The sequence below is a fragment of the Neoarius graeffei genome, chromosome 22 (genome assembly GCF_027579695.1).
Source record: "Neoarius graeffei isolate fNeoGra1 chromosome 22, fNeoGra1.pri, whole genome shotgun sequence".
In the NCBI taxonomy this organism is placed as follows: Eukaryota; Metazoa; Chordata; class Actinopteri; order Siluriformes; family Ariidae; genus Neoarius; species Neoarius graeffei.
Window position 1 is genome coordinate 12,819,720 of NC_083590.1, and position 15,243 is coordinate 12,834,962.

At 39.1% G+C, this 15,243-nt stretch overlaps 1 protein-coding gene across 1 annotated transcript in view; it reads left to right on the forward strand.

The window, feature by feature from the left end:
- Positions 1-10,129, forward strand: part of LOC132870650 (NACHT, LRR and PYD domains-containing protein 12-like) — a 137,743-nt gene extending 127,614 nt beyond the window's left edge. The window contains exons 19-21 of the mRNA XM_060904400.1: positions 4,990-5,163; positions 6,737-6,910; positions 7,792-10,129. Coding sequence (XP_060760383.1) covers positions 4,990-5,163; positions 6,737-6,910; positions 7,792-7,798 — 355 coding nt within the window. The 3' untranslated portion in view covers positions 7,799-10,129. The remainder of the gene's footprint in view (positions 1-4,989; positions 5,164-6,736; positions 6,911-7,791) is intronic.
- Positions 10,130-15,243: the final 5,114 nt, after the last annotated feature.

The following is a 15,243-nucleotide window of genomic DNA, read 5'->3' on the forward strand; positions in this document are numbered from 1 at the left end:
GTGAGTAGGATCCAAAAGCAGAACACAGACCAGTAACTCCAAAAATAAGAAAGATTTAATTGGAAAAAATAAACCACAAATAATCAAAAAAGCTAGGGACAAAAAACACTAGCATAAAAAATAGTCCAGACAAAAAACTTGACACAAAAACGCAGTACAACAAACATGAAAAAAGACAAAAATGTAGTGCAAAAAACTGACAAGAAACAGGCAAAACGGAGAGCAAAAATCCAAGAAGCGATAATGGCGCAGAGACAACGTGAAAAACCAATGAGGCGTTCTGGCAAAGTCCTCTTTTGAGAACGGCCTATTTATGCACAGCAGAGCAAACCAGGAAGTGAATGCTGGCAAGATGAAAGTCCCATCCCGGATCCGGATTGGCGCTGAACTGGGAGATAAATCTCCGGAGTGGAAGTCCGGGGCGGAGCATAACAGAACCTAAGTTTATCTAATCTAAATGCTTGTTATTTTATTATTAAACTGTGCCACCTATTTTTCATTGTGGCAAAACGGTCAATCCCTTGAGTGCGTGAACTGTGTGGCATCACTGTACCTTCCTTCTCCAATTTTGCGCGCTTGGCTGCATGAGCGTTCCCTACATTCACATAGACAAGCACAGACGCACAGAATGTCTCTCTTCTATTTAGATTAGATTAGATGAGAGAGAATTTTATTGATCCCTTTGGGAGGGTTCCCTCAGGGAAATTAAAATAAATTTAAATAAACATGAACAGAAACTTGCCCACGTTGATGCACATTGAAGTAGAAAAACATCTGCTGTATTCCTGATATTATCAATCTAAATACTATCTTTACTTTTCAGCTCATGGTCATTATAAGGGCCATCCATCTACATACTATAATATAATCTGTATTTATTTATTTTTTTCAGGACAGTCTAGGTTGTGATGATATTTGCATATTTACATCAGGCTTTTCTATCAAGGAAAAACATTTTGCGTTTATGAATGTTCCGTGTTCTTGAATGTATGCGACTATAGGAAGCATGGTGACCGAAATATCTTTTCATGCTTGCGTGGATTGTCTGGAATCTGGCAACATAAGTATCATGATAGTGGGATAGCCTACTGTATGCCTTAGCAATAATTTGTAAAAATATATCATGTACCGATGTAACTACGTAACATAAGCTACATTAGAATATCAGTCCGATGTTGGAGACAAATTGTTGTTGTAATTTGCTGTTGCTGTAATTTCAAAACTGGATTACTTGAGAAAGGCAAAAGGCCCAGATGAATACTTTATACTATTTGAAAGGGTAGGGACTGCTGTTTATTCTGATGTGTAGTTTGTGGTGTAAACTCAGGAGTTAGTGAAGTATTGCGCTGACAATAACGGGTGTGGAGATGGACACAGAGCTGTATGCAGAATATCATTAAATCTGATGTGAATTAATTGATGTTAATTTTATCGCAAACCGTTTATCACAGCAACTAGTGGTAGCACTGTTGCGATTTGGACGCGTCTGTTGTATCCGATTATTCCACAGTGCCAAAGACATTACTGTTTCTGAAATGTGATCAGGAAATTATACTGGGGCACAGCAGATATATACTGGGGCACGTGGCCCAGTAAAATGGGTCTGGCGACGCCGATGAGCAGTGACATGGTGGAAATGATCTCAGGAATATAGAGTTTGAAAACTAAAATGAGACGTTAATGCCATAGAACTGAAACAGTTAAAAAAAAAAAGACATAATTAAAAAGGAGCAGAAAAGAACTTCCAATAAACTGAAACCCACAACAACAATCTTTTTTTTTTTTTAAATAATAATAATAAATGTTAATAGTAAATAATGTTCCAGTCCAGTCCAGTTAACTGGTGACTCTAAATTGAGCGTAGGTGTGAATGTGAGTGTGAATGGTCGTCTGTGTCTATGGCTACGTTTACATTACGTCGAATCAGCGGATCATCAGATTAACGTTCTTAAAACGATTCGCGTTGACACTAAAACCGTTAGCCGTGCACACAGCAACACCAATACGCGGATACGCTCGGCTCCGCAGGCATCCTGCGCTCCAAATCACTCCGCCCTGAACAGCGAGTGCCCTCTGGAGGGTGTGCACTCCGGCTCTGCGCAGCTCACACAGCGCGCGAGTGAAGTGAACAAGCCACGATTCGGGACTGAGCCGCTGTGTGTGAGATCCCAGCGCAGATCACTTATTACTTGCAAGTGGAAGGATGGCAAGCCTAAAGACAATCATAACTACACAATGGGCAGTATTTGCATCAGTATTTGCAGTATTTTCATACTTTTATACTCTTTAATGAAAGGTGATACAAGGCGGAAGTCTGCGCCGTTTTTCAGCAGTCGTGTCACATGGCCAACGCCAGCGAATCAGGAAGGTGGATGTCACAGTGACGTTGTCCAATGAGACGCCAGCTAGAGCTCAGCACAGCGTATTCGCGTATTCTCAATGTTTACACAGCACCGGACCAGATACGATCTAGATTGAATACGTGGACGCTGGCGGATTCCCGTTTCCCCGCTTTTTCAGGGGGGTTAATGTAAACGGACAGTGCGTCCGCGAAGAAAACGAGACAGATACGGTCTAGTGTAAACGTAGCCTAAGTGTCAGCCCTGTGATGACCTGGCGACTTGTCCAGGGTGTACCCCGCCTTTCGCCCGTAGTCAGCTGAGATAGGCTCCAGCTTGCCTGCGACCCTGTAGAACAGGATAAAGCGGCTGGAGATAATGAGATGAGATGAGACTACAGGAGGGAACATTACACAAAAAAGTCACTTTGTGACTTTCCCAGTCGTATACCTGATATGATCTGAAAGTTTATAAAGTATTCCCCTGATTGAGAGCCTAAGTCTATCTAATCTAAATGATTATTATTTTATTATTAAACTGTACCACCTATTTTTCATTAGGGCAAAGCAGTCAATCACTTGACTGCGTGAACTGCGTGGCGTCATTGTACCTTCCTTCTCCAATTTCACGCGCTTGGCTGCATGCGCGTTCCCTACATTCACATGGACGAGCACACACACACAGAATGTGCACCTTATATTTAGGGACAAAGTTGCCCATGTTGATTCACCTTGAAGTAGAAAAAAATCCGCTGTATTCCTGATAATATCAACCTAAATACTATCTTTTACTTTTCAGCTCATGGTCATTATAAGGGCCATCCATCTCCATACTATAATGATATCATCTATTTTTTCTTCTTCTTTTATTCAGAACAGTCTTGGTTGTGATGATATTTGCATATTTATGTCAGGCTTTTCTATCAAGGAAAAACATTTTGCGTTTATGAATGTGTTCTTGAATGCCACTATAGGAAGCATGGCGACTGAAATATCTTTTCATACTTGTGTGGATTGTCTGGAATCTGGCAACATAAATATCATGATAGTGGGATAGCCTACTGTATGTCTTAGCAATAATTTGTAAAAACATATCATGGACCGATATAACTACATAATGTAAGCTACATTAGAATTTCAGTCCGAAGTTGGAGACAAATTGTTGCTGTAATTTGCTATTGCTGTAATTTCAAAACCGGATTACTTGAGAAAGGCAAAATGAATATACGATTCGAAAGGGTAGGGACTGCTGTTTATTCTGATCTATGGTTTATGGTGTAAACTCAGAAGTTAGTGAAGTATTGCACTGACAATAATGGGTGTAGAGATGGACACAGAGCTGTATGCAGAATATCATTAAATTTGATGTGAATTCACTGATGTTAATTTTAGCGCAAACCGTTTATCACAGTAACCAGTGGGTAGCACTGTTGGGAAGCTCAAGTCGTGTGGTTTCACATTATATGTGTTAATTATGTGATAAGTATTACACCAGCAATTTAATAGAGATGAAAGGGTACAATTTGGACATGTCGGTTGTATCCGATTATTGCGCAGTGCTAAAGACATTACTGTTTCTGAAATGTGATCAGGAAATTTTTTCTGGGGCACAGCAGATATGTACTGGGGCACGTGGCCCAGTAAAATGGGTCTGGCGACGCCGATGAGCAGTGACATGGTGGAAATGATCTCAGGAATGTAGAGTTTGAAAACTAAAATGAGACATTAATGCCATAGAACTGATGCAGTAAAAAAAAGAAAAATAGACCAAAAAAAGACTTTGGAATAAAAATTAAAAAGGAGCAGAAAACAACTTCCAATAAACTGAAACCCACAACAACAATCCTTTTTTCCCAAAAAGAAATAATAATAATAATAATAATAATATTAAATGTTAAAATGGTAAATAATGTTCCAGTCCATCTCTGTCAGTGATTTGCTTTAAGACGACACTGGAAGCCCGGCTTCCCCTCACATTTCATTAAAATGCAGCAATGAATCGTTTCCCAAAGTCTCTCTTTTATTCATCAGTCTTGGTGTCGTTCAGTATTTGAGTGAATCAGATTGATGGAGTATCTCACTGCAATATCGCGCTGTTTGTTCATTAAACTCACACTGTTTATTTCACCAAAGTGTCTATCTCGTCATTCTGAGCCCCGCCCAGATGCACCGCTTCACTGGGAGGGAATGGAGTGTGGGCGAGTGTGTTTTCACAGGGGAAAGAACATACTGGTGTTCATTGGACAATGCATTTGTTCATTTTGTTCTTTTTTCATTCGTTTTTCTGGATGCACGGCTTCTCATTATGACTGGTCACTCTGTCCAAGGGGCGGAGCCTTATATCCAACTGCCAATCAATAAATCATGAAAGAACATGATTGACATCTCAAGCTTAAACATATTGGAGCCTGCAGTGGTGGAATAATTTGGCAATATTTCAGATGAATTGTAAATTGTAACTTCCTTCTTCTGCTCACAGCTGAGCAACTTCCATGATATGAAATGGGGAAAGAAATGCTAAATCCATGGGACACACACACACACACACACACACACACAAAATAATAATAATAATTTTTTTAAATTAAACACAAAGCAAATCTTGATGCTCATAAACTCAGACAGTGAAGTGCGTCATTGTGTCTCTGCAGGTTGTGTGATTGTGGTGTCTCAGATGAAGGCTGTGCTGCTCTGAGTTCAGCTCTGAGATCAAACCCCTCACACCTGAGAGACCTGGATCTGACTGGGAATAATTTCAGAGACTCAGGAGTGAAGCGTCTCTGTGCTGTACTGGAGAATCCTCACTGTAAACTGGAGACACTGGGGTAAGATCATCTCTCTGAAAGTCACAATAACTCACGAAAGCAGCAGTTAATAGTTGTATACAGTGTTGTTTATCAATTAAAATTTTCTGTAAAAGTAAAACATGCAGAACAAATATATGTCATGAAGTGATCATTTCTCCTCAGAATCACTTTTACTTTCAAGAAATCATTCTTTACAATTAAATATGTGATCATTAAAAATCCAGTCAAGCAGAGATAAATTCTGCAAAACCTGACTCTTCACGTAAACCTTTAAAGATCTGATGACACGCTTTTGACATCTTTGGCGATGTTTTATAACATAAAAAGTAATTCCCGATGATCCATATATTAATTCACGAAGGCGCCTATTTTACAAGTTATGATAAACATGGCTATTTGGGCAAATTTGACGGGGCTGCAGCACCCAGGAGACGAATGAGGAGGAGAGGCAAAATGACGTCATCTAAAGAATCTTCCTCCTCACTTACCAGTTTGTTGTTGATGCGACAGGTGTTCAGTTTGTCATTATTATTATTATTATTATTATACATTATTTTTTATTTATATATATAGTTATTATGCCTTCGCGTTGTGTTGCCGGCTTTTGCTCCAAAACCCACAAGGATGGGGTAAGTTTATTCAAGTTTCCCAGAGATCCCGAGCTGCATGTGAAGTGGGTGAAGCAAGTCAGGCGCACTCGTGACAAGTGGGAGCCCTCACCAACATCCGTCCTGTGCTCTGAACACTTCGATTTGGATTGTTTTGACACCCTTCCCAGCTTAAAAGAATCTCTTGGGTGTGCAGTTCAGCACAAACGTGTGTTACTACCATCAGCAGTGCCTACAGTATTCCGGAGGGGGTCTACTAGTAGCTATGCCGGATCCAGCAGTCGCCTGGGACAAGGTGACTCCTCCAAAGACAGTCCTCCTGTCAGAACATGTGTTGTGAAACGACATAAGATAAAGGTACGCAGGGCTATAGATTCTACATGATAATCATAAATGTAATCATAAAGTCGGCGTGATATCAGTCATGTATTTGCTTGTGAAAGCTTGCGGCTTTCATGTAACTGCAGCCTAGCAATGAGAGGCAAAGGGTAAAGAGGGTAGGCTATCATAGATTCTATTCGGAAGAGTTCACCGGCGTTTTCATGCGCCATTTCCATTGAGTAGAACAGCCAGTGAACCGCAGCGTGTTCTTACACTGACGTCACAGCATGGCCGCGAGCCACGGACCCAGTTTTCTTGCGCTGTGCAATTAAAAGTTGGATATTCGCATAACAACAGCTTCTTTTCACGTAATTATAACAGAAATCTACCATGTTTGCCATGTTGTATAGTTTATTTAAGAAATTGCATAGAGTCATGTTCGTGTCATCAGACCTTTAAATTATTGACTTTTTGCTGAATCATTTGCACCTCGAGTAAACTTAATGTCAGTAACAGTGGTAATGTTTGAGTCATTATCAATAATAGCTTGTGATTGGTGAAGAGAATAGAGACAGTCCAACATGAGAGACATCATCTTCACAGCCACTATTACACCAAGATGAAAATCTGTTGATGAAGTGTGTGTCATTGTGTCTCTGCAGGTTGTGTGGTTGTGGTGTCTCAGATGAAGGCTGTGCTGCTCTGAGTTCAGCTCTGAGATCAAACCCCTCACACCTGAGAGATCTGGATCTGAGGAGGAATAAAATAGGAGACTCAGGAAAGAAGCTGCTCTCTGCTCTTAAGGATGATGAACATTACAAACTACAGAAACTCAGGTAAGTAATAACCTTTTGAAAAAAAGAATAATAATTTAACCTCATCATTTTTCTTTAATTTCAGTAAATGTCACATGACCAGGCCATGAAATGAAACCAGTTTTAGAAATTTTCACTGTGTTCTATTTAATCCGACTTTTTCCTCCCAGTTGTCTTTAATGCTGTTTGTTGTTCAGTAAAATTGATTTAAAATTCATCTGAAAGCAGAAGATGGAGTCAGTCAGAGTCTCCAAAATGTCCCGTCTGAGTGCATGAGTGAGATTGTAAATGAACACCTCGTCTCCTTGTGACACCCTGCTGTCTCTGACTTCATCCTGCTGCTTTTGTCTGAATAAGATGATCTCGGCTTTTCCCTGTTTCTGATCAGCAGCACACTTTCTTCTCAACTCTCCTCAAAACTCAGTGAAATGATCATCTTTAATGCCACACGGCCACAAATATGTGATTTAAGGAGCCACTTGACTCACTCTGACACTCCTTCCTGCTCTCCACCTCCACACCGTGTCTTCTGTCGTTCCTGTAAAATTCACCTTGGCTTCTTCTTAAAGTCTGCACTTAAATCTACATGTAGAACAAGAGATCAAACCCACCGCAGTGTTAGTTACTGTTTAAAAAGCTCCAAAGCCTGTGATTGGATAAGAGCAGTGATGTGATGGGAAACGTCTGCTCACTTTCCTGTTAGATCTTGTGGAAGTTCTTGTTTGTTGGAGCTCAATGTTAGAACACAGATATTATATAAGACTGAATAAATGTTGAATTAAGTTATAAACAGGAGATAATAATGTTTCTCTTGGAGCAGAGATGATTTCATGCTGTTGGTCATGAAGTACCACAGTCCAGTGTGTGGGGATTAATCCAGATGTTTTTCCTTTTATTTTCAGATTTTGATGAACATCTGTGTGTGTGATGAAGACTCTGATGGTGTTCCTGCATTTCCATGTTGGGGAACAGACAACACATTCATAAACATGTCAGTCATTTAGTTCTAACAAATGAAAGAGACTCGGAGACGTGGTCAGTGTGTGTTCATGGTGCACAGTGAATCAGACTGCACACAATTCTACACTGAATGTGGAACAACTTGTGAGCTGCATGAAACTGCCTGGACCTCAGTCCTTTAAAAACCCTGAAAGAGCAGGTGAAAAAGCACAGGGACTCGAGCTGAACCCAGTCAGTGGAAGAGGGAGCTGAAATGGACAGGAACAAACAGTGAACCAAACAGTGGTGCAGTCTAATTTTTTTTTTTTGAGCAAGCTTCTTCAAGCTTTGAAGATGATTTAAGGGCTAAAGTAGGTACAGGGGAGGCACACTCAGAGCCCCGACTGTCCCCGAGCACACCAGGCAGTGTCAGTAATACAGGGGTCGGTTAAAAAAGAAAAAAGGCACCAAAGTGAAAGTGTTGCCAGCTTGCAAGCGACCTAAGGGAGCCATGTTTTGGGTTACAGCCCCTGGGTATTTTTGCCCTCAAAAATAGTAAGCGATTAATAGAAAACAAATGACTTGGCTGTCATCTGGGATTTTGAATGTTGTAATATTGTAATATGTTCAAGGGTGTGTCTTTCTGGTTCTAAAGGAGAGAGATGCTAGTGAGAAATTATATATTTTTATTAAACTGATGATTCATTTTACTAGTGACATTAAGTCAGTTAAGATGTGCCTCAGTTTCCTGAGACATTGAGTGTTGATGATTAACTTAATAATGAGACAGAAACTGAAGTGAACTACATATATTAAAAAAAAAAGCAGAGCCAAAATCAGTAATAAAGATGTCATAACCTGTGAATGTGTGTAGGTGATAATATTACTTTGGAAAGTTAGACATTCCCAGACTCTTCTCAACTCTGTTCAATTGTAAATTAAGTTTTGTGTTGAAGTAAAGGCTAAAGGGAGTCCTAATACCTCTTTAGAATAATTCCCTGCTAAAATAACCTTCAGTAAGCTCAAACTAAAGAGGTTTATTTTAGCTTGATGGTGCCCAGGGGCCCAAAATCAACTCTCTCTTTTTAGAGTCTGGAGTGGAGCGTAAATTTTATCTGTAATGGAGAGGCCGAGCTGGATCTGTACAAATATTTGAATTGTGCCAGTTTGGTTGGTATAAACCTGTATTAAGTCCACTTTGATAAATCAGTAATGAAGAAAAAATACAGACTAAGAAAAAGTGAAGAATATTTTTCACTTTATTTTTCAAGGAAAAAAGTGGAGAATGTTTTTCAGAACCCAGGGGGAACCCTGTTTTTGTGCAGTTGCTGTTGCAAGAACGGTCACTTGTCAGATGAATATAGGTTCATATATTATAACTTGTATAGTGCAATGCCAAATGAAAATAACTGTGATAAATTAATTCAGATATTCTTTTTAACAAATCTGAAAAATCCTTTGAACTCTGAACCTCCTTAATATAAAGGGGATATCACATGCTTTTTTTATTTATTTTTTATTTATTTGGTTGATATCAAAGTGGACTTAATACAGGTTTATAAGTCAGTAACTACGAAAAAATACTAAGAAAAAATTAATATTTTTCAGAACCCAGGGGGAACCCTGTTTATTTGTTTTTGTACAATTGCTGTTGCAAGAACTGTCACTCGTCATCAGATGAATATTGGTTCATTTATTATAACTTGTATAGTGCAATGCCAAATGAAAATACTTTGATAAATTAATTCATATATATTTTTTCAAAATATCTGAAAAATCTTTTGAACTCTGAACCTCTTTAATATAATAGGGATATCACATGCTTTTTATATATTGTGTATGTATGTATGTATTGGTCACGAATGCTTAAATGTTGGTTGATTTTGTAAACATCAAAAAAGTATATAAAAGTTTTGTATTGTCAAATTTCTTTTTGATTCTGTTATGGCAGTTCTGTTTTAGTATTGATTACCATCACTTCAGACTCTATTTTGCTGTTTACAGTAAATTGGAAATTCCTCCCCAAATGCCTTGAAACTGTGTCTCTGATAACCCCGGTTTTCCATTTTTCTCGCCTGTGGTCCACAGTGAAGGGCTTCAGCGTTTTTAATTGTACCCTCCTGTTCTCTGCCTCGTACCCTTTTATTCCCCTAAACTTTGAGACCACTGAGGATCTAAAAAGTATATTTACTTAAAGTGTCTTAAAAGTATATTTTCACCAAACTGTCCCATAAGTGACATTTCAGTTTGTTCTGATAATTAAATTAAGAGGGAAATAAATGATTGCCATGAATCAAAACTGAAACTTAAATAAAAATGAATAAAAAGCTGTGATTTTGTGTGTGTGTGTGTGTATTAGACCTGTAATAGATGCTCTGATTTGAGGTCACTGGTGTCAGAGGTCAGCTCTTCCAGGCAGAACAGGATTTCATGGATCTGATCCACGAAAAGGATCACAGACAGACAGATCCTGTGTCTGAAATCACTCCCTAATCACTATATAGTGAGTTTGCCATTTTGTAGTGCTGTCTGAATGTATAGTAAGAATTATTATACCCTATATAGTGCACTCAAAGTATCCCACAATGCATCATGAAAAGCAGTGTACGGTACAACCGATGGTCACTAACCAAGCAATATATCCCATCATGCATTGCAGTCATGCTGAAAGGAAAAAAAAGCGTGTTGGAGATGAATGAATGGAGGAAGAAACACATTATAAAGGGACATTCAAGCACAATTACAAATAGTAAGAGAATAGAAAATAAGCTAAAATAGAATAAGACATAAAATACAAGAATAAAAGTTACAGTGCAGAGCGAGGAATGGACCGAATCAATCAAATGATTCACTGCCAGTGAATGATCAAATTTGATTTAATAAAAGGCAACGGCAAAGAAGAAAGTATTCAGCCTTGATTTAAAAGAATTGAAACATGCAGCAGACACAAAGTACTTTGTATTGATTAGGCCACACCAATTTAATTAGTTGGTTCTTGTATTTTTTCAGTAAAAATATGAAGCGAGCAAGCGAAATAAAAATAAAATTAAAAAAAAATGCTCTGATGGTAAAATTAGCGGTGGAAATAGAGGGCTTTCATAATAGAGAAATAAAACAAAGACAATACATTGTTACACATTTCATATAGCTCTTTTAATAGCTTATTTAATAGCTTAGAGTAAGAGCAGATTTTATTGCATAAGAAACAGGAGGTGTGTTGCGTGAGGGCAGTCATACGCGTGTGTCTCACGCTCACTACATAACAGTCGGCAGCCCTGCTCAAGAGGGATGCTACCCAGAAAAAATGAACAAGGGAATAAACCCAGTAGGCCTACAGTAAATTTGTGTCATGTATTGTCCTTGTCAGTAGGGCTAGCTCTGGCTGCACGTCTTTTATCAGGCAAACCAGTAAACAGATAGGCTAAATAAATGATTGAATTACAGTCAATTGAACATCTACAATGCACAGAAAAAAAGATTTGACCAGGAGTAGGCTACTTCTGATGGCTAAATACTTCGAATGATTTTTTGTTTGCCCCTCACATCAATCAATGAAATATATAAATTAAACCCACCTCCACAGAGTTGTTGTCCAAGTTGGCACATCGCAGGGTAGCAAGCTCATGGCATCTTGAGTACAACTGTGCAAAGTTTTCCCCCTCTTGAATTTCGACACACCTATCAAAGATTTTACGGTTCTGTTTGCTGAATATCCTAACAGTCACAAACACAGGCTTTGCAGGATTCCCCTCCACAGGCATGTTTCTTCCACAAGTCTTTATCTAAAGTGAAAGGGGCGATTTGATTGGTTTTCGACGTCATGTGACCTCAACCTGCAGTCTTAAGTATTTTGAACCATCAGCCATGATGTTTTTCTGTTGGTGGGAGTTTGATTTCGATTTTTTTTTTCAATTTGCATTTTCTTCAAGCGGTGATTCCGAGAACCAACGAATCGAATTGGTGTGGCCTTAATGTGGGAAATACGCTCAATATAATATGGATTTATCACAGAAACACATGCATGTGTTTATTAATTTGAAAACCCACCAGCCGACTGATCTGGCACGTTTTAATTGTGCGACAGTAATGACGTAAATAACCGTGTGGTGGAGTAGTGTCAAAAAGTGTTTTTTTTTTTTTCATTTTACCAATGAGCTCACTATATAGTCCTGTATATAGTAATCCCCTATATAGTGAGTAGGGAGTAGTGAATGAGTGAGTGATTTTACCCAGAAGGAGAGATTTCTTCAGAAGAAATTATGTACAAACATCATAGAAAAAAAAGTCACTTAACATTCAAGTGAGTCCAAATTTTAGCTTGTTTTTGGGAAAATCAGACGTTCAGTTCTCAGTGCTAAAGGTGAACATGACCATCCAGTTTATTATCAGAGAAAGGTGCAAAAGCAGCATCTGTGATGGTATGGGGTGAGGATCGACCGATACATCGGCCGGCCGATGTATCGGGCCGATATTTGCGTTTTTTAAGTGTATCGGCATCGGCCGATTCGCATGTGGTTTGGCCGATCCGCGCGCGCGTCATTTACAGACCGGCATCCAAGCCTTGCGAGAAAAACACTGCGAGAAAAAAATAATGGAAGACTGTCATCATGTTGGAACACTGTAGCCTACAACTCATAGAAGTTTGATATTGGCTTTGGGAAAATGTAGGCATCCTTTTTCGCCGTCGCCAGTTATGGCAAAGTGAAGACGCATAACCTGAAACGTTAGAGTATGCTGTTATCAACCGCAGTTTAAGGTTTAAGTGAAGTCAGCGTACTTCAGTCACTGCCAATTCGGCGTTTGAAGGAGTTTAACTCTGCGAACACCGGTAAAGCAGCTCAGCGGACACGTGTGTGTGTGTGTGTGTGAGAGAGAGAGAGAGAGAGAGAGAGAGATCAGAGTGGGGGCGGAGCCATGGTAACCAGATGTCTTTATACTAGAGCGCTCTAGAATAAATTTTAGTGAAAGAAGAATAGGTCCAGACTGACAGGGGAACATGCTGAACGCCTCTGCTTCCTCCATTATAACAGGGTGGCCGCGGGTCCTTAAAAAGTCTTAAATTTAATTTTCCTAAAATAAGGCCATTAAAAAGTCTTAAATTGTCTTAAATTTCAAACCCCGTGGTCTTAAATTTTCAATCTTAAATTTATGGAGATTTTACTCAGTCATATTGTTAAAATGCGGTACACTTTGGATGGGGAAAAAGTTTAATCGTTTTTGATGCTCACAGTTATACCGCGCAGGCTCCGAATCCACCGGTTGCTAGACACGCGCGTGCTTGACAACCACTCAGTGCCTGATCGTTTGAGAGAGAGAGCAGCCCCGCCCCTCTCTGCTCCCTGAGTGGAGCCCCGCCCCTCTCTGCTCCCTGACTCTCCCTTGATCAATGAAGTCGGCGGGGAATTTGTGGTTATTATCGGTACAAACAGCGCGAATCACAACTTAAATGAGTCCGGTTCAGTTTGACATTATTGTCAGTCCGTTAGATAAACATTTCATTTTATTAAAATCGAAAATTAATATTTAGAGCCTGTGGGCTACAAAAATAAGTCATTAAAGTAGCCGGCTGGACTTAATTGTGTAGTCGGCTGTATGGCCGCAGCCGGCGCTTGTGGAAAGCCCTGTCGAATCAGCTCTGCGCATGCGCCGTGCGGCACAAAAAAATGGCCGCCACCATGAAGGAAGGAGATCCGGAGTTTTCAAACATTTGCTTAAGCGTGAAATCGCAAAATGGTATTCTAGCGAACAACAAAATAGTAAAGATTCAGAAAAACAAATCATTCAGTGATCATTTTAATAGTGTAATTTCATCCGAACTCGGCCTAACGCTCGATTTAGAACTACAAAAAGTCCGTGTGTCGGACATTTTAAGTACCTTTGTAAAAGTTTTGCAAATGTTGCAGTCAGCATTTAAAATGCTAACTTCAAGTTTTTGTACAAGTTTCAGTTGATTAAACTGTCATTTTATTAAATGTCTGCTTTTGTAATAAAAAAGTACTGAAAGAAAAAGCAAACACAGCATTGCGATTTCTTATCCATCCATTAAAAATAAATCCCTCCCTCCCGATGAATTTTTTTGCTCACCCGGTGGACAGGAAACGGATTTTTTTTAAGGATGGCCTTGGATTCAAACATTGTGACTGCATTCTGATTGTCACATAGTTACAAGTTTATCCGATCCTTATATTGTGTTCTGAGTGTGTGAATGCCTGTCAAGGAAAAGAAATGAAGTACTTCTACTAGAATAGTGTTTTCTGGTGAATATTTACAAGAACAATAAGTTACATTAAATTATATAGTGCCCTGTGTCTGGTCGGAGTTTTATTGCATCGCTCCTGTGGAGGACGGCCCCATGAGGACAGTTGAGGGTTATACCTGGAGGACGCTCTGGACTCTTACAGTAATGCTTTTATGGCTGAGGACTACAGTTGACTTGCTAACTTTAGGACTGCAGTTATCATGAACAGTTTTACACTCAAGTTTCCATCAATGAAGAGTTTATAACATCAACGAAACTGATTTCATGTTAAAACTGTTATTATAGTCATGTTGTCTGTTGTTGCCCAAATGAGGATGGGTTCCCTTTTGAGTCTGGTTCCTCTCAAGGTTTCTTCCTCATGTCGTCTGAGGGAGTTTTTCCTTGCCACCGTCGCCACAGGCTTGCTCATTGGAGATAGATAAGGGATAAAATTAGCTCATGTTTTAAGTCGTTCAAATTCTGTAAAGCTGCTTTGCGACAATGTTTATTGTTAAAAGCGCTATACAAATAAACTTGACTTGATATATATATATTTTTTCAAAAGAGTATGTTTTTGCGTGACTTTAGATTTGGTCTTAATTTTTTTTGGAACATGGTCTTAAAAAGTCTTAAATTTAACTTGGACAAATCTGTAGACACCCTGTATAATCTACAGCTCCTAAACTGGGATTATTGAGAATTTACAGTGAGGGATGTGTGGGGTAACTAAAGGCTAACAGTCTTTCATGCATATCATGCACAATTCTTTATTTATTTTTACATTTGTTTGCAATTGTTTGAAATATGTTGTACAGGTTGTTTAAATGTTACAAGTTCTACCTCAACTTGTTTTTTATTTTATTTGTTGCTGTTAAATAAATGTTCATTTGTAACTTGAGACCTGGAATATTTGTCATTTTTTAAAATTTTTTTTACCCATATTGGTCCAAAATATCGGCTTAAGAAAATCGGCAGTCCATATCGGCCATCGGCCAATGGTGATGGGAAAAAAATCGGTATCGGCATCGGCCATTAAAAAACCCGTATCGGTCGACCCTTAGTATGGGGGGCATCAGTGCCCACAGCAAGGGTGAGTTGCATGTGTGTGAAGGTACCATTTGATATACTGGGATTTTAGAGAGGCATGTTCATCAAGGCAACATCTCTTCCTGGGAAG